This window comes from Ictalurus furcatus, chromosome 21 (assembly GCF_023375685.1).
Source record: "Ictalurus furcatus strain D&B chromosome 21, Billie_1.0, whole genome shotgun sequence".
NCBI lineage: Eukaryota > Metazoa > Chordata > Actinopteri > Siluriformes > Ictaluridae > Ictalurus > Ictalurus furcatus.
Window position 1 is genome coordinate 12,354,736 of NC_071275.1, and position 19,279 is coordinate 12,374,014.

General features: G+C 39.1%; 2 protein-coding genes across 6 annotated transcripts in view; both read left to right on the top strand.

Moving 5' to 3' along the window:
* The first annotated feature begins 452 nt into the window (after nt 1-452).
* Nucleotides 453-13,294, top strand: arfgap1 (ADP-ribosylation factor GTPase activating protein 1). Of its 4 annotated transcripts, XM_053652723.1 has the most exons (13): nt 453-740; nt 1,322-1,381; nt 3,068-3,177; nt 3,896-4,067; nt 4,424-4,524; nt 6,558-6,644; nt 6,981-7,089; nt 7,204-7,260; nt 7,831-7,863; nt 9,931-9,987; nt 10,560-10,619; nt 11,259-11,335; nt 11,981-13,294. In XM_053652723.1, exons 2-13 carry the CDS (start codon nt 1,322-1,324, stop codon nt 12,300-12,302), a joined length of 1,245 nt encoding a protein of 414 aa, XP_053508698.1. In that variant the 5' UTR covers nt 453-740; the 3' UTR covers nt 12,303-13,294. The 4 variants fall into 4 exon arrangements, with proteins under 4 accessions (XP_053508698.1, XP_053508699.1, XP_053508701.1 ...); XM_053652724.1 differs by lacking the exon at nt 9,931-9,987; XM_053652726.1 differs by lacking the exons at nt 453-740; nt 1,322-1,381 and adding an exon at nt 2,537-2,646.
* A 1,409-nt stretch (nt 13,295-14,703) lies between these two features.
* The window catches only part of elmo2 (engulfment and cell motility 2), a 14,872-nt gene continuing 10,296 nt past the window's right edge, over nt 14,704-19,279 (top strand). Inside the window, exons 1-7 of one of the 2 annotated variants that reach the window (XM_053653431.1) lie at nt 14,704-14,773; nt 16,024-16,102; nt 16,226-16,266; nt 17,803-17,875; nt 18,064-18,114; nt 18,403-18,572; nt 18,813-18,912. In XM_053653431.1, coding sequence (XP_053509406.1) covers nt 16,025-16,102; nt 16,226-16,266; nt 17,803-17,875; nt 18,064-18,114; nt 18,403-18,572; nt 18,813-18,912 — 513 coding nt within the window. In that variant the 5' untranslated portion in view covers nt 14,704-14,773; nt 16,024. Of the gene's footprint in view, nt 14,774-15,280; nt 16,103-16,225; nt 16,267-17,802; nt 17,876-18,063; nt 18,115-18,402; nt 18,573-18,812; nt 18,913-19,279 lie in introns of those variants that run through there. The other variant, XM_053653434.1, reaches the window with a different exon arrangement.

Below are 19,279 nucleotides of genomic sequence, written 5' to 3' on the forward strand. Positions count from 1 at the left end.
TAACATTAAAAAAATAATTATGTACAAGCTCACGACGCGAGGGTCGTCTTAACCAATCAAGAGATTTTTTTATCCGGGTATTCTACAAGCTAGCTAGTTTGCAGCCGATTGAAATTATGATAGCTAGCTAACTACTGGACGCAAAAGTCACTTTTTTTCAGCGTAGATTCAAGTAAAGAAAATCTCCATAATTACCTAATTATAACCATGGTCAATACAGACATGTTAGCTTGCTTTTTAAATGTTTTTATTTTAGCGAAGATAGCCACACTCAGATCAATGAAGGTTTGCTAGTTAGGCAGGAGCGCGGACGTTTGTGGGAGATGTAGTATATATAATTTATTTTTATTTTTTTCAAGGTAGTTGAAAAATAAAAACCGTAGTCAAAAATAGAGATACAGTATGTAAACCGGAAGTGAAAACAAACAGCCCACGACTGAAATGAATGAAAGGAATTCACTTCCGCTACCGGTGTGACGTCACGCACGGGTTTTCTACTGCCAACGCAGCAAAGCAAAAAACCCCACAGATCTATACGTTAGAGACTTGATGACGTCGTAGCGCTTTAATGTAAAGACACAGGGTTATACACAAGCTGTGTGTGGATGGACAATAAGCGATAAAGCGGAATTATTTTTATAGAATAGTCTTTAAATCAGCTGTTTCTCTCAGATCCAGCAGCTACACTATCATCATCCTCCTCCTCCTCACCCTCAGTCCGGGGCTTCTTCACTGATCAGGTGCGCGCGACTCAACTTTATTACATTTATTCTGCTGTATTGTTTATTATTAAACTCCATCTTTAATCTTTAATCGGAGTGAGGTGTGTTCTCAGGTTTATTATCAGGTTTCAGAAACGCTGTTGAAGCTTTTCTACGGTTTCCTGTGATTGTGTGAAGAAGAAATGCAATAAATGTTAAAACCTTCATGTATATTTAATGTATTTATGAGAATTTTGTGTATTTTAAACTGAGTTTAACCTTTTTTAGGTGATTTATTCACATTCAGTGTTGAGCTGAAGAAATTACTGTAATTAAATACAGAATTCATTCTTTAGTTATTTACACTGCAGAGAATTTATACTTACTTTTAGTCAACACTTTGGTCAGGTGTGTTATATTCACCGTATAACTGTCATATAAACTTCTGATATTTATATTTAAATAAATCATATTACTGTGAAATTATTCCTCAGGACAGGCAAACTTTCACATTCACTCATATTTATAAGACTTTACTTTTATTAGTAGTAGTATTAGTATTTGTTGTAGTAGTTTATTAAGTTATTTTTAAATTGACATGTTTATGTGTTTATGTACAGATGGCGAGTCCTCGAACCCGACGTGTTCTGAAGGAAGTCAGGACCGATGATGGAAATAATGTGTGTATTAATTCACTTCACATACCTTAATATAAATTTTTTTTATCATCATCACACAGTTACAGCGAGAGTATGATGAGAGTTCTGTGTAGGTACAGTGAGAGTTCTGTGTAGTTACAGCGAGATTTCTGTGTAGTTACAGCGAGAGTTCTGTGTAGGTACAGTGAGACTTCTGTGTAGTTACAGCAAGATTTCTGTGTAGTTACAGCGAGAGTATGGAGAGAGTTCTGTGTAGTTACAGCGAGAGTATGGAGAGAGTTCTGTGTAGTTACAGCTAGACTTCTGTGTAGTTACAGTGAGAGTATGGAGAGAGTTCTGTGTAGGTACAGCTAGACTTCTGTGTAGTTACAGCGAGAGTATGGAGAGAGTTCTGTGTAGTTACAGCGAGAGTATGGAGAGAGTTCTGTGTAGTTACAGCTAGCCTTCTGTGTAGTTACAGCGAGAGTATGGAGAGAGTTCTGTGTAGGTACAGCTAGACTTCTGTGTAGTTACAGCGAGAGTATGGAGAGAGTTCTGTGTAGTTACAGCGTGAGTACAGCGAGAGTTCTGTGTAGTTACAGCGAGAGTATGGATAGAGTTCTGTGTAGTTACAGCGAGAGTACAGCGAGAGTTCTGTGTAGGTACAGCGAGACTTCTGTGTAGTTACAGTGAGAGTATGGAGAGAGTTCTGTGTAGGTACAGCGAGAGTATGGAGAGAGTTCTGTGTATTTACAGCGAGAGTATGGAGAGAGTTCTGTGTAGTTACAGCGAGAGTATGGAGAGAGTTCTGTGTAGTTACAGCGAGAGTATGGAGAGAGTTCTGTGTAAGTACAGCGAAAGTATGGAGAGAGTTCTGTGTAGTTACAGCGAGAGTATGGAGAGAGTTCTGTGTAGTTACAGCGAGAGTATGGAGAGAGTTCTGTGTAGGTACAGCGAGAGTATGGAGAGAGTTCTGTGTAGTTACAGCGAGAGTATGGAGAGAGTTCTGTGTAGTTACAGCGAGAGTATGGAGAGAGTTCTGTGTAGGTACAGCGAGAGTATGGAGAGAGTTCTGTGTAGTTACAGCGAGAGTATGGAGAGAGTTCTGTGTAGTTACAGCGAGAGTATGGAGAGAGTTCTGTGTAGGTACAGCGAGAGTATGGAGAGAGTTCTGTGTAGGTACAGCGAGAGTATGAAGAGAGTTCTGTGTAGGTACAGCGAGAGTATGGAGAGAGTTCTGTGTAGGTACAGCGAGAGTATGGAGAGAGTTCTGTGTAGGTACAGCGAGAGTATGGAGAGAGTTCTGTGTAGTTACAGCGAGAGTATGGAGAGAGCTCTGTGTAGTTACAGCGAGAGTATGGAGAGAGTTCTGTGTAGTTACACCGAGAGTATGGAGAGAGTTCTGTGTAGTTACACCGAGAGTATGGAGAGAGTTCTGTGTAGTTACACCGAGAGTATGGAGAGAGTTCTGTGTAGTTACAGGGAGAGAATGGAGAGAGTTCTGTGTAGTTACAGGGAGACTTCTGTGTAGTTACAGCGAGAGTATGGAGAGAGTTCTGTGTAGTTACACGGAGAGAATGGAGAGAGTTCTGTGTAGTTACAGGGAGAGTATGGATTAACAGTTCACAGTGCTTTATGTCTGTAAACATTACTAAGCAATAGACGTTAAAATGATACTTTAGTGACATCATCTTTGTTATACACTGTGTGTGTATGTGTTCGTTCCAGGTGTGTTTTGAGTGTGGGGCGTTTAACCCTCAGTGGGTCAGTGTGACGTACGGAATATGGATCTGTCTGGAATGTTCCGGAAAACACAGAGGACTCGGAGTTCACCTCAGGTCAGTCACTCAGCTATTATAGAGAGAGAGACAGGCTGAGACAGTGAGACAGATCGGCCAGGTGACACAGAAAGAGAGACAGATCGACCAGGTGACACAAAGAGAGAGACAGGGTGAGACAGATCGACCAGTTGACACAGAGAGAGAGACAGGCTGAGACAGTGAGACAGATTGACCAGGTGACACAGACAGAGAGAGACGCAGGCTGAGACGGTGAGACAGATCGACCAGGTGACACAGAGAGAGAGACAGGCTGAGACAGTGAGACAGATCGATCAGGTGACACAGAGAGTGAGACAGATTGACCAGGTGACACAAAGAGAGAGACAGGCTGAGACAGTGAGACAGATCGACCAGGTGACACAGAGAGAGAGACAGGCTGAGACAGTGAGACAGATTGACCAGGTGACACAGAAAAAGAGACACAGGCTGAGACAGTGAGACAGATCCACCAGGTGACACAGAGACACAGGCTGAGACAGTGAGACAGATTGATCAGGTGACACAAAGAGAGAGACAGGCTGAGACAGTGAGACAGATCGACCAGGTGACACAGAGAGAGAGACAGGCTGAGACAGTGAGACAGATTGACCAGGTGACACAGAAAGAAGGACACAGGCTGAGACAGTGAGACAGATCGACCAGGTGACAGAGAGAGAGACAGAGTGAGAGAGACAGGTGATTGAACTCTTTCTTCATGTGGGTGTGGTTACTGTAGCTTTGTGCGCTCGGTGTCGATGGATAAGTGGAAGGATGTGGAGCTGGAGAAGATGAAGGCTGGAGGAAACCAGAAGTTCCGTCTGTTTCTGGAGCTGCAGGAGGATTTCAACCCCAACTGGAGCTTACAGGAGAAATACAACAGCCGAGCTGCAGCACTGTTCAGGGACAAAGTGAGACTCTCTCTCACACACACACTCTCACACACACTCTCACACACACTCAGACACTCTTATATACACACACACTCTTACTCACACACACTCTCTCTCTCTCTCACACACACACACACTCACACTCTTACTCACACACTCTTACACACACACACACTCTCACACTCTTACTCACACACTCTTACACACACACACTCACACTCTTAAAAAATGTCATTATAATATCATAATGCATGACTGAAATCAGAAGTATTGGTATGTGTGTGATGTTACATTTGTTACGCTGTGTGCGTGTGTGTTCATGTGTGCGTGTGTGTGTGTGTGTGTGTGTGTTTGTGTGTGTGTGTGTGTGATAGGTGGCCACTGAGGCAGAAGGTAAAGAGTGGACAATTGAAAACTCTCCTGCTAAAAACTGGACTCCTCATCAGCCCAAGACCGCTCTGTCATCATCACACCGGTGAGTGTACACACATATACACACACACGCACAGACACACACACGCACGGACACACACACACAAACACACACACACACTCTTACTCACACACGCTCTTTATAATTATTGGTGAAGTCACAGAATATTCACTCTGTTTTCCTAAGTAATACTGACTAGTGCTGGGTATTGTGACCAATGTGGCGATTCAACTCGATTCTTATTTATTTGGTTACATTAGTTATCAATATTTCATTTAAAATGTTAGTTTTGCAGACATATTTTAAAATAAATGCTGGTAACTGAAACCTTCCTACATATCTATATTACTGAAATACACATTTACATTAACAATAAAACACACAATTATCTTTAATTACTTTTTACTTTGAGTAACAAACATTGTAACAAGAAATCATAAATCTGTGCATACAATACACACAAGGTAAACACAAACTGCACATTACTGTAAATATATAAAAACACTGTAAATGTGTAACAGTGACATTCATTAACAACTTGAAACATTTAGGAAATAAAATCGTTTTCAAAATTGATGGCGACATCATCAGGACGAGAGGTGAACTACAGATAAAAATCACATCCTCTCAAGTAAAGCATTAAGAATCGATATTGTTTTGTTAAATTGAAGATCGATTAAAATCAGAGAATCGATCATTTTTACCCAGCCCTAATATTGACTGTTGTACAGTGTTAGTGTTAGTGTTGGTGTAGACGAAACTTTAACCAGGGGCCTCACGCTGCTCTCCTGATCCTCGTGGTGATGCTCTATAACCGAGTGCTAACGAGACCTAACGAAGAGAGGGACGACCCCTGCTTTTAGTGTTTCTTGTTTATGTTTTGTCTCCTCCTTCCAGGCTGTGGGTAAATGCTTCTGTAATTATGTGGAATTCAGAATGCGAGGGTTTAAAGTTGAGTTTTATTTTCCACTGAACGTAACATCACATACTGTCTCGTTAAATACCAATAAAAAGACCAGCAGCCTGTACCATGAAGCTAGTTGAACAAACTCAGGGTTACGGGATTAGTTATTGTTACCATGACGCCGGTGATCAGCTTTCTCAGTAAACTCAGGCCTTGGTCCTTAAATTCGGATTAGTCCACGAGTGCATGCACACCGAACAGCCAATAGCGTTCAACACGGGGAAAAGCAGGTGTGTATACCTCCTGTTAAAGAGTAGGAAATGATTATGGGGAAATATGAGGAATTTAAATCTACACTAACCACAAACAGCAGCAGCGTCTCGACCGCCAAAGAACTTTACTGAGTGTGTAAATGTATCATTTTACTTTTACAGGCTCACAGTCAGAATAAACGGATTGAACACTTATAACCCGACATCTTTCATGTCACTTCATTTAATACAAGTATAAACAGTTTTTATTAAATATTTCAAAAATAAAGATCAATTTGTGAAAATATATTAGGTCTGAATTAATGCCACCACATGCAAATATGTACCAATCTCAAAGAACTGCACAGCAGCAGGTACTGTCTGCGCTACAGGAAGAGCTTCGGAGTGTCAGATTTTTAACATGCGGCTCGAGAAGTTCACAAAGATACGAGATTCTGCGGAAAATCTATATTTTTCATGGAGGTAAGTATCAGGGATATCCAGGGGATTTTGTTTATCCCTAAAAACTCTTTCTCTGTGAAGTTCAGTTTGCACTGAGAAGTGCACAGGATCACGAAGAAACGGTGAAGCCACTGCAACAGACACCGAGCTGAATTAGTTGCGTCACTTATACGTCATTTTGCTCACAGCTGATTGGTCCAAGGGTTTGAGTTCTCTTACTCAGAACAGAGCCTGCCCTGGAGCGTAAGTTACTATGGCATTTCATGGTACCTAAAACCCAGGGTCAGCACAAAGTACCTACAAACTCACCTGTAGAGCCACCTAAACCTGCTTCATGGTACAGGCCCCCAGAGTCGTGTTCATCTCTGCTATTTGTTTACTGAACCTCATTAATGCTCCATAGCTGTGTTTTATAGTGTGTGTGTGTGTGTGTGTGTGTGTGTGTGTGTGTGTTACAGCAGTGCAGCAGGTTCGGCTCATACGTCCTCACACTCTGATAAAGCGTTTGAGGACTGGCTCAGTGACGACGTGAACTCTTACCAAGGGTCAGTTTTTCTTTAACTTTCCTCTTAATAACGTTGTTATATACAGTGTTTATTAACTTATTATTAATGAAGAATAGTCTTTATTAATGCATGTAATAATTATTGCTATTAAATCACTGACTCATCACACAGCTGCATTAATTATGTTTGTTCCATCAGGGCTACAAATCAGCACCTTCATTCATTCATTAATGAGTTAATTGGTGTTAATGAGAGTAAATTAATTATTAAATCATTTATGTTTTAGAGGAATAATCACCTCACAGAGCCTTACTGATGAAACGTTTTAGTATTTATAGTATTAATTTAGTGATGTCAGTGTTTCTGATTGGACAGCGGAGGAGGCGGGGCTCAGGAGAATCGTTACGTGGGATTTGGGAACACGCCGAATCCTCCGAAAAAGGACGAGGACTTCATCAATAACGCCATGTCCTCCATTTACTCAGTACTGATTTACACACAGCACTAATCTCACTTTCCCTCTGTCTCTCAGCAGCAGCATCTGTACTAACACGTGTGTGTGTGTGTGTGTGTGTGTGTGTGTGTGTGTGTGTCTTAGGGCTGGAGCAGTTTCACAGTTGGAGCCAGTAAATTCGCAGCAGCTGCAAAAGATAACGTAAGAATATTTAAATATCATAAACAAACAAAATTATTCATTAATAATAACATTTACATCTACAATTATCTAAAAGAAATATAAAGAATGACGCGCACACACACACACACTCATACACATACACCCACACACATTCACACACACACTCATACACATACACCCACACACATTCTCACACACACACACACACACATACACACTCACACACACACACACTCATACACATACACCCACACACATTCATACACACACACACATACACTCATACACATACACCCACACACATTCTCACACACACACACACACACACACACACACATACATACACACACACACAGCTGTATTAGTATATGACTATATGGGATTAACTGGGTTGTAATGTTATGATGAAACATTTATACATTTTTCTGAAGTTAAGTTTATTTGTATGAAGCGACTGGATGGATATTAAACAGTAAAAGTGTTTAGAGTTTTATGTTACACGGCCTGTAAATAAATCAGATTATTATATTTGGAGCTTTTGGAGGAATCTTAATTAAAAAGAGTTTTTTTCCTTCTCTCCTGTAACAGACAGCGAAACTGGCCAGTCAGGCGTCTCTAAAGGTGTGTATCACACTAACACACACTAACACACACGTTTACACACTCTGTCTCTTTAAATGATATATATTTATTGATCATATTCTTACAGCATGTAATTTATTCTTATACTAAATTATATAATGTGAGGAGCGTCACCTCTCACAGGTGTAATGTTAATAATAAACATGTGAGGTGTAGGTGCACTCTAAATCCACTGTTTATCGTCTCATAGACATCAAATTGAAATAAGAATTAAATGCTCAGTTATCTTTAATTTATTATTATAATTATTATTATTACTATTAATTATTTTCAAAATGAAACTTAAACAGAAATTAAACTCTAAAATATGGTGCGTATAAAAGTTTCTAGATTTAGTTGGACGTGTGTTGATAATTATATCTCGATATTCAGCACACACAGTGTTATTATTATAAAATGTTAAGTGTTAATAATGATGTCCCACTGAAGGGCACTCAGGAGGAGGGCCCCTAGGTAGGCTGCATGTGTCTTAGGGTCCTTATCTGAGCTTTTACAGTACAGTCTGATTAACACCTCAGTGATTAACTGTAATGTTTAATGAGTTTATTATCAGTGTGTTTGTGTGTGTGTGTGTGATTAATTTTATTAATGAAAGTTAATTCCTGTTGCGTTACATCACTTCCTGCTGCTCTCTCTGTGGATTAAAGTTAAGAGGTTATAAACCGCCACCTGAGCCGGTAAACTGCCGCTGCTGCATGACCGCCTCTCGTTACCCAGCCTTTATTTATTTATCTATTTGTTTATTTATTTATTTGTTTGTTTGTATCATTAGTTGTTGATGGTTGGATGTTAGTATCGTGTTGTTTGGCTGCTTCACTGTGTGTCCATGAACATGAGCATAATGTTGTAATCACACTGTCTCTGTTTGTTTTTGTTTGTTTGTTTTGCTTGGCCAATCAAATGCGTCCTAAGCAGATGGATAAACATTTATTTAAGAAATTAATGTACGTGAAAATTAATCAGGAGTGTCAGGTGGAGTTTACGATAACAAACTGAATGTTTTAATTTGAAAACTTTATTAATTATTTAATTAGTTAAAGCTGCAGTACTGAACTTTTCCTCTCTATCGCCATCTCTGTTTGAAACGTACAATTGCAAGTTACTTTTGGAGTCTTTTGTGGGGGGGTAGGCTTTGGGCTTCTTTTTGTCTGAAAACAATCACGGGTCGTGGGTCACAGTTTTTTTGGGCTTGTTTTAATAAATATGGTTGTTTGTTAGCAAAATCTGTTTTTTTTTTTTTTACATTTATGGTCGCTATTTTCCCCAAATCACTGACACTGTCTGCTCACAGCCTCACAACAATCACAGTGCTGTAGTTATTTCACTCTCTCACAATTACTACAACTTATACCAAAAAACAAGCATAGGATATTCATATATACTAATAGTAATTATAATATAACTAATATTAGTTCCGTTTTTGCTTTTCAAGCTGCGAGTGGTTTCAGTTTAATATGTTACAGGCTCATTTATTAAGTCTGTTTACATTGAGGCCGTCTCAGGATATAATAATTTTGGGCTTGTTTATGAAGCTGAATAATTGAGTTCTGTTCATTGTTAACCAAAAAACGTTCCATACTGCAGCTTTAATGAATTAATTGGTGTAATTAGGGAGGTTTTGTGCTTTATATCATTACATGAACTATTTGTTTTTCAGCTTTAGTGATTTAGTGAACCTAATGGTTGTTTCATTATTGTTTTTAATGCACCCTTGTCCACTTGCCCTTGGTGAAGTGCACACTGATATATAGTTAAGAGCTGACTCATATGCAGGGGATTGTGGGAAATTTGGCTCAGTCATGTTTCAAATCGAGACCAACATGAAAAAAGGCAAAAAAATAAAAACATGTCGGTTTAATCTCCATCTGTAGCACATGAACACACTTCACCGTGCTTCTGCTGTGTGTGTGCGTGCGTGCGCGTGTGTCTGTGCGCGTGTGTCTGTGTGTATGTGTGTGCGTGTGTGTGTGTGTGTGTGTGTCACTGAATCATTTCTTCTGTCAGAATATTCACGTTATTTTCACACGTATTCTTCCCTCTTGCTAGGCAGCTGCATTAGGCCAAACTTTAAACGAAAGTGTTATCAAACCCACTCAGGAGAAGGTAATTAATGACTCATACTCGCATACCGACTCATTCGGTAGTGGGATCTAACTGATTCAGTGATTCATTTAACAACTGATTTAGTGATCCATTTAACAAATAATTCAGTGATTCATTTAACAGATGATTCAGTGATTCATTTAACAATTGATTCAGTGATTCATTTAATGATTGACTCAGTGATTCATTTAACAACTTATTCAGTGATCCATTTTAACGATTAATTCAGTGATTCATTGAGTGTGATTCAGGAATCAATATACATATATAAACCAGTCATTCAAATAATGAATTATTCAGATCCACAGTTAGTGCTTATTTGCATATAAACATTTAAATAAGTTTCAGATCAGGTGTCATCTTGTGATGGTTTGGTGATTGACAGCGGCATGGGATTTAGATTTAGAAACTCTAATCACACAAGAATCCAGTTCAATATTCAGACACATTTATGATGAATTATGATTAAAGTAATGAAATGTGATGGAACAGGATGTACCACTTATTTGCATATGTAAATGTGGTGAGGCGGAGCTGAGTGAACGACATGTGTGTGTGTGTGACTCATTTAGGTTAAAGATGGAAAGTTGTTTGATGAAGTCACCGTCAGCTTCAATGACATTGCCTCCAAGGTATGAGCTACAGAGCCATGCCCACTTCCTCTGAGCAGAGAATTATGGGATACATAGAGCTCAATCCTGCAGCGCGCACTCTTTCACTTCCCCTTTGATTGAGCGAGGGGATTTTAATACCTTAATTGAAGTCCTTTAAGTTGACATCACTGCAGACAGCAGGACCAGCATTTACCCACAATGCAATACTGCAGAATTTAACCACGATGCAGTGCGGCACTGATGTCATCTCCTTTTCGAGCTTTAAGCTCCAATATGCTAGCTGAATAGCAAACAAGCTAGTTAGCATCTGATTAGCAACACTTTCCTGCAGTTACACCTGAGAGTGTTTAGGGGAAGTAGACGAGAGCTGGTTAGTGCAGCGCTTCATTAATAACAAACTAACAACTGGATTAAATCCTGATGTCTCAGAGGAAGAGGGCGTGGCTGATTTTTATGAATATTTCAGTAATAATGTTTGTGTTTTTATTTCTTTGTGCTGCGGATGTTGTGTTTCTGACGGTGAGTTAATGAGCACATTACATCCTGTTCAGTGTTTCAGCCGTGTTTAAACCACATGCTTATGCTTTTATTGGTGAGTTATTAAGTGTGTGTGTGTGTGTGTGTGTGTGTGTGTGTGTGTCTGTGTGTGTGCTTCAGGTTCAGGATGCTGGGGCGAAAGGTTGGAAGGACATGAGCTCATTCTTCAGTGGAAAACCAGCTGATGCTGCTGATGGGTAATTTATTATTTTATTTTAATTTCATTATAATTGATTCAGTAAAGTTTATACAGGAGAATCAGTCACACTGAGAGAAAACACCTACATCGTTATTTATATTATTCATCAAAATGTAATGAAATTTTCTATTAAAGTTCTTTAAATAACTTTTTTGTGAAGAGTTAAAGATTTATTTAAGAAAATAAAAAAGACAAAATAGTAAAAAAAGAAATGAAAAAAATCAGAAAAGAAATTACATACAATTTATTTATTTAACCCAAGAATTTTACTAAAATATGCAATTAATTCTTTTAATAATTCCAAATTCATTAATTTTTTAAATAATATGTATTAAATTTATCTACATTTAAAAAAGATTAAACTCAACATTTTTGAAAAATGTTGTTAAAATATAAAATTATTTGTCTTTCAGTGCAGTTTTAGAATTTTACTACATTGTAATTATTGTGTATTAATATTTTTAAAATGAATACATTGAAATGATAGTAATAAATGTTTAATTTAGATGTGATGAATAAATATCTATAAATATAAAGAATTTAATTTTATTGAATAAAAGTAAACAGAGAAACTAAAAGTTAGTGATAAAGTTGTAAGTGTTTAATATAATGTGGTGATTAATGTGTTGAGTGACTCCTCCAGTCCTGCAGAGGGCGATGTTTATGACAGCAGCGCCGCCGGATATCAGAACAGCGACGGCGTCGATCGCGGGTTCTGGGATTCGTTCGGAGCTGAAGCTAACAACAAGACCAAAAAGTCCCCGAGCAGTGAGAGCTGGACCCACGTGGAGAACTCAGGCGGGAAGAAGAGCTCGGACAGCTGGGAGAACTGGGGCTCCGACAACAAACACAGCACCGGGGACAACTGGGAGAACTGGGAGAACCACTGGGAGAACGGCGGAGACAACAAGAACAAGAAGAGCCCTAAAGCTGACGAGGAGGGGTGGGACAACGCTAACTGGTAGAACAGCTGGTTTAAGCGTGTAAATGTGAACTGGAGGAAAAATAAACATCTCATTATTCCTGTTCTGATCTCACACTCCAAATCATCACCACACACATCTCTACAACGCTACAGCTCACCATGAGTCAGCACTTTCCTACTACAGCCGCCATTGTGGCTCTGTCCCAAACTGTACAATTCACCATTAAAAGTTATACTACAATGTCGGCCATTTTGGCTCTGTCCCAAATGCTAGAATTTGACAACTTTTATTTGTCTCGTAATAAATTGTGTAGCGTTAGCTCTTAGTGCAGAAAGTGCGCTAACATGACTAATGCTAGTTAGCGAGTAATAAATGGTGCATGACAGGTCGCTAGCTAGCACTAGTGTTACCATAGCAATGACACAAACATGACCTATAATCAGAATAATGAAGACAGACAGTGGTCATTTTCTTTCTCTCTCACACTCACTCACTCACACACACACACACACACACACACACACACACACACACACACACACACACATGTACATGCTGCCTCATGCTGATGTATTGTACACCTGAGTATCATCTCGATCTCTCTCTCTCACACACACACACACACAGGTGTTAGAGATGTGTGTATTTGAATGCTCCTATTTAAATCATGTTGTATAAATATTGTTATGCAGGTTGTTGTTTGTGTGTTTGAAGATAATAAATTCAGATGAAAGTGTAATTCATGTTAATGATTTAAATTCCTGCACGTATTAAAACTGTGTTTGCTGTAAAATATCGAGCTTTTCCTCTTATTCTAATATTTTACACATGTAAAGTTGCAGAAGCAAAAACTTTTCCTCCTGAATATAAACAAATATTTTTGTTGTTCAGTTCAGAGATTTAGTGTTAATGTGGTGTTTATTCCTTCTCTTTATTTATCATTTCATTTCTGTCTGAAAAATATCCAGATGTTTATAAAAGTGTTGAAAATGAAATCATATTAAAGAATAAAGACTGGATTCTGTATTTTATCACATATAAAATATTTTAATGTTCCTTTACACACACACACACACACACTGGACATGATCCTATATGTAATATTTCTTAATGGGATCTATAAAACATCAGGTCTAAATCTGACTCCGTTTCAGTATGAATTACATTTATTTATTTATTTAATTTGAAAAGAAACATTGGATTTAGACATAGTGTTAATAATGTGTATAAATATTACAATTTGATGTTAATTTGTTTTAATATTTAATGTGTTCACATTATACATCTTTAGATGTGCCATAACAAACATTTTTATTATTATTATTATTATTATTATTATTATTATTATTATTATTATTATCATTATTTGTTGCTCTCAGTACCAGCGGCTACTTTAATTCCGCCTCCACTCCAAGTGATTGACACTTGGAGCAGCTAATAGGAAAACAAGCAGCTGTTAAGACCCGCCTACTGACCGCAGGGTTGCCAGGTTTGTCCACATCACCCTTCACTCTGCTTTTAAGCACATTCTACTGAGAAATACTGTTTTATTTTATTATATTTTATTTTATTGCTTGTTTTTATTTTGTTGTTGTTGCGTTTTGTTTGCGTTTTTTAAATTAGATTTGAGATGCCAATCGAGACATGCGGAGACTTCTTCATAAAATCAGGAAGTTTTTATTTATACTGTAAGAAATGTTGATAAATATTTAATGTTTGTGACTGAAATAATCACTTTCTCAGCATACATCATACAGTGTATATTATATATTTTATATCATACCTGATTCATCAGACATTTATGCTTCTGTGCTTTAAAATTCAGATTATATTCACTTTGTGAAGTTTATCATTGTTCTGTAACTGGGTTTATTTTGGACTTATAAATAAATTCAGCATCAGCTCAGGTACAGCGGGATGAGTTCCGTTATTTATTTATTTATTCAGTTCAGTTTTATTTGTATAGCGTGTTTAACAGTGGACATTGTCCCAGAGCAGCTTTACAGAAATATATAAACTCAGGATATAGATTTTAAATGTATGAATTTATCCCTATTGAGCAGCCAGAGGCGACGGTGCTGAGGAAAAACTCCCTGAGACGATATGAGGAAGAAAGCTTGAGAGGAACCGGACTCAAAAGGGAACCCATCCTCAGCTGGGTGACACCGGATAGTGCGATTATAAATAAATACACCCCTTCTATAAATTTGCTAATACTACATGGTGAAATAGTGCAGTTGTGTAAACAGGAAATTCATTGCAGTTTTTGGGACATTAGCGACTGTCATGTACCCTATTTTGATGCAGTTGATCTTAAGGATTCTGTTAATATGCAAATGAGTCTGGTAGACATTTTTTGAGCATGTGTGGGGTTTTGTGGGTTTTGTGGGTCATGCAGGAGGACTTATGGTGGATGTGACAACCCTCGGCTCTGCAGGAGGATGTGATGAGTATGGAGGAGAATCAGAGGAGAATCCCCAGCGTTACAGCGCACTGATTCACTCAAACAGGTACTCACATCACCTCCATAACGCCTTATTGCACCTCATCATCTCATCACCCCATCATCTCTTCATCTCTTCATCTCTGTGTGTGTGTGTTTACTGTTACACAAGGAACGGAACCGCGAAAAAAATCGGTGTGTGTGTGTGTGTGTTTCAGTGGCGTTACAGCTGCAGAGGAGCGTTACTGCACATTTAACACCGATTTAATGATTATTTCCTGATAATTGGTCAGATGTGGATGTGTGAAGGACAGCTGGTGTTGGAGATGCGGCTGAATCTACACCTCCTCTAACATCTCTCCATCTCTCCATTCTTTCTTTCTGTTTCATACACTTCCTTTTCCCCTTCGTTCATCCCTCCATTATTTCTTCCACACGCGCAGCATCAGGTTTCTGTCTGAACGAGTTAGTGTGCAGTTTTTACAATTAAAACACACACACACACTCACATACACACGCACACACACATCACACACACACACCACACACACACACATCACACACACATCACACACACACATAACACACGTCACACACACACACACCACACAAACACACATCACACACACACGTCACACACACACACCACACACACATAACACACATCACACACACTCACACACACATCACACACACTCACACACACACACACACAAATAAACACACACACACATACATCGCACACACACACAAACACATAACACACTCACACACATCACACACACACACACACACACACACACACACACACGGAGTTATAAAGTCCTGCACAGACTGCATTAGTCTCTCTAATGCATGAGTCATCTAGAACACACACACGCCCACACACACACACACTCTCTCTCTCTCTCTCTCTCTCTCTCTCTCTCTCTATACATTTACATTGTGTTAGAAACTGTATGTGAAGTCTGGATATCATCTTCATCCACTTACCTTTGCATTCAGTTTTTAAATAAATTGTAAAATAATAATAATAAGAAGAAAAAGAATAAATTTTATAATTCTGATGAAAACTTTTCAAATTAAACACACAGGAAGTGACGTCAGTGATGTGGTTCATTTTTCCTCCTCACACTCTTTCACCTTCTGCAGTTTTAACAGATTTGAGAATCCTGATATCACACACACACATACACTCTCACACACACACACACACAGAGGAAAATCAACTATGATGCAACAACAGGAAAAAGCTGAGGAGCCAAACTACATGTTTACTCTCTAATCTGTAAAATACAGCAGTGTGTGTGTGTGTAGGATGCCTCCACCATCAGACATCGTGAAAGTGGCCGTCGAGTGGCCCGGAGCAAACGCACAGCTCATTGAGATCGACCAGGTCAGAACAGCATAATCTCCTCATCCTCTCATTACTAATGATTTATTCTGTAATTCTGTCATCACTCTGTGTGTCTGTGTGTGTGTGTGTGTGTGTGTGTGTGTGTGTGTGTGTGTTTTGCAGAAAAAGCCACTCTCCTCCATCGTAAGAGAGGTGTGTGATGGGTGAGTGAATACGACTGAATACATCATTTATTAATGAAACAGCAGGATATTGGTTAACATTACGCCACAGTTCTGGACTGTGATTGGTCAGAAGGTGTTGATTAGTTCTCTATAACAGCAGCTCTGAGAGTAGCGCAGGTTTATATTAATGCATTCGATACAGTGACGTTTTCCTGAAGGAAGGAGAAATGTGTTTATGTAACATGGACAGAGTCTCCAGTGTCAGCGTTGTGTAACAGTCAGAGGTGAAGCTGTAACTTTAAGTTTTCCACATCTTCAGCACAGAGGAGTTTATACTTCTTCACTGTTCCCTGACTTCTGTGTTTTTTCTCTTATTAACGTGGAGAGAGAAAATAAAGAGAGAGAATAGAGAGAGAGAATAAAGAGAGAGTATAGAGAGAAAGAATAAAGAGAAAGAATAGAGAGAGAGAATAGATAGAGAATAAAGAGAGAGAATAGAGAAAATATAGAGAGAGAGAATAAAGAGACAGAATAAAGAGAGAAAATAGAGAGAGACAGAATAGAGAGAGAGAATAGAGAGAGAATAGAGAGAGAATAAAGAGAGAGAATAGAGAAAGAATAGAGAGAGAATAAAGAGACAGAATAAAGAGAGAAAATAGAGAATAGAGAGAGAATAAAGAGAGACAGAATAAAGAGAGAAAATAGAGAGAGAGAGAGAATAGAGAGAGAATAAAGAGAGAGAGAATAGAGAGAAAATAGAGAGAGAGAATAAAGAGAGAAAATAGAGAGAGAGAATAGAGAGAGAATAAAGAGAGAGAGAATAGAGAGAATAAAGAGAGGGAGAATAAAGTGAATAAAGAGAGAGAGAATAGAGAGAGAAAGTGTTGTTATATGATCAGCAGGTGGATTATAAACCAGATTCAGGAATGTGCTGCGCATCACAGAAGGTAAATTTGATTTCCTCTCGGACTCATTGGCTTTTCATCGTAAAAAGAAAATCAAACGTGTTTGAAAATATCGGCGGCTCAGCAATCGCTTGCAGAAGAAAATTATGTTGCTGAACCGTTTATGCTACGTGAACTGTTGCCACGGGAACATTCAGCGAGTAATCAATGCGAAATCTGTGCTGAAATGGTGCAGTGTGCACTCAGCTTAAAGTGTATGTGTTCTTAAACCAATAAAAAAAGGAATCATTGATCAGATAAATTACTGTGGTATAACAAGAATAAAACACTTAGGGACATGCTGCTGTAGGACAATAATCAACTTACCTCTTGCACTTGTACAAAGGTGTTAATTATGTCTAATTGAGAAAGAAACATAATAATTACAATAACAAAAATAATTCTTGAGTTTGACATTATAGCGCCCCCTACAGTCCCATTTTTCAAGCTTAGTGACTGTTAACTCCTGTTTACATGTGATTGGATCATTAACCCCACCCACTTACTTTAAATATGTAAACGCCAAACTGTGCTAAAATAGTCCACATTCACATCTGCATGAAAATCCCGTGCTTGGACCCGTAACGATGTCTTCAACCGTTTACTGTGTTTGATTGGATTGTGTTATCAGATGGTCTCTGTCCGGTTCAGAGCAGTTCGCTTTACGCTACGCTGATGGAGCTCAGCTTTATATCACCGAACAGGTAACACACACACGCACACACACACGGACGCATGCACACACCCCCACTCACTCTCACACACACACACACACACACACACACACACACTCTCGTACACACACGCACACACTCGCACACACACACATGCGCGTGATTTGGAGAGAGTGTGTGTAATTAGAGTGATTTACACAGATGTTTGTGTATTTCAGAGCCGTGGAGACATCAAGAATGGCAGCATCCTGAGATTAGCCATCTCTCCCGTAAATATTCACAATTTCCCTCAAAACTTCATCTAATCTAAATCTGATCTTAATCTAAAATATTTATTATCTTTCTCGTCTCAGGTTGATATTAAACCTGCTGATGTGAGGAATATTAGAACATTGGGATATGATCTGGGATTTAAAGGATTCAAGGGATTTTAATATTCATAGTCTGTGATTATAGTAATAACACACCTGATTATTTACTCTGGATGAGAGAATTGATTTAATTTATTGTGATTTATTGTTTTTGTGTCGGTTTGTTTGTGTGTTTGTGTTGATTAGGCTCGAGCAGCTCGTCAGCTCCTGGACAGGATTCAGTCTCTGAGCATCGACGCTCGTCTGGAGGCACTGAAGGAACTGGCCAAGCTCTCGGCCGACCCCTCCTTCGCCACTGAGTTCATTAACATCGAGGGAATGAACACACTGGCACGACTGGTGGAGAGCGGCACGCAGTGAGTCACACACACGCTAGCACACCATGCTAACACACTCATGCTAACACACCATCATAACGTACCACGCTGAAATATCTGCTCAGTCACATCAGCAGTCACAGCTCACACGTACACTGCTACAGGTGTCTTCATTTCCCGCGCTGTGTTCCTAATGTGCAGTGTAATGATTTATTATATGTTTTGCGTGTGTGTGTGTGTGTGTGTGTGTGTGTGTGTGTGTGTGTGTGTGTGTTATAGTTTTGGTGAGATGTTAGCCTTCACACTTACTGCATTTCTGGAGCTGATGGATCACGGCATCGTATCATGGGATATGATCTCACTATCCTTCATTAAACAGGCATGTACACACACACACACACACACACACACACACACAGGGGTGTGGTCAGTAGGCAGGGTTATAGTGAGGGGTGTGGTGGGTGGGGTTAGAGTTAAAGGTGTGGTCAGTGTGTGGGGTCAGGGTTATAGTGAGGGGTGTGGTCAGTGTGTGGTCAGTATGGGTGGGGTTACAGTGAGGGGTGTGTTCATTGTGTGGGTGGGGTTAGAGTTAAGGGTGTGGTCAGTGGGGGGTGATTGAATGTGAAGTTGATAAATGAAGTGTAAAGACATCTTACATTCCAGTTCTGAGTCCCTGCTGTTTCCTAGCAACCATCGCCATGGTATCTGTATCTCTCTCTCTCTCTGTCTCGCTCTCTCTCTCTGCT

What these genes read in the sequence shown, in the direction of transcription:
- arfgap1 (XM_053652723.1), top strand. Translation starts at nt 1,322, where the DNA reads ATGGCGAGTCCTCGAACCCGACGTGTTCTGAAGGAAGTCAGGACCGAT. An exon ending in GGACCGATGATGGAAATAAT is followed by an intron (nt 1,382 to 3,067) that starts GTGTGTATTAAT and finishes TGTTCGTTCCAG; the next exon opens with GTGTGTTTTGAGTGTGGGGC. An exon ending in CCAGCTGATGCTGCTGATGG is followed by an intron (nt 11,336 to 11,980) that starts GTAATTTATTAT and finishes TGACTCCTCCAG; the next exon opens with TCCTGCAGAGGGCGATGTTT.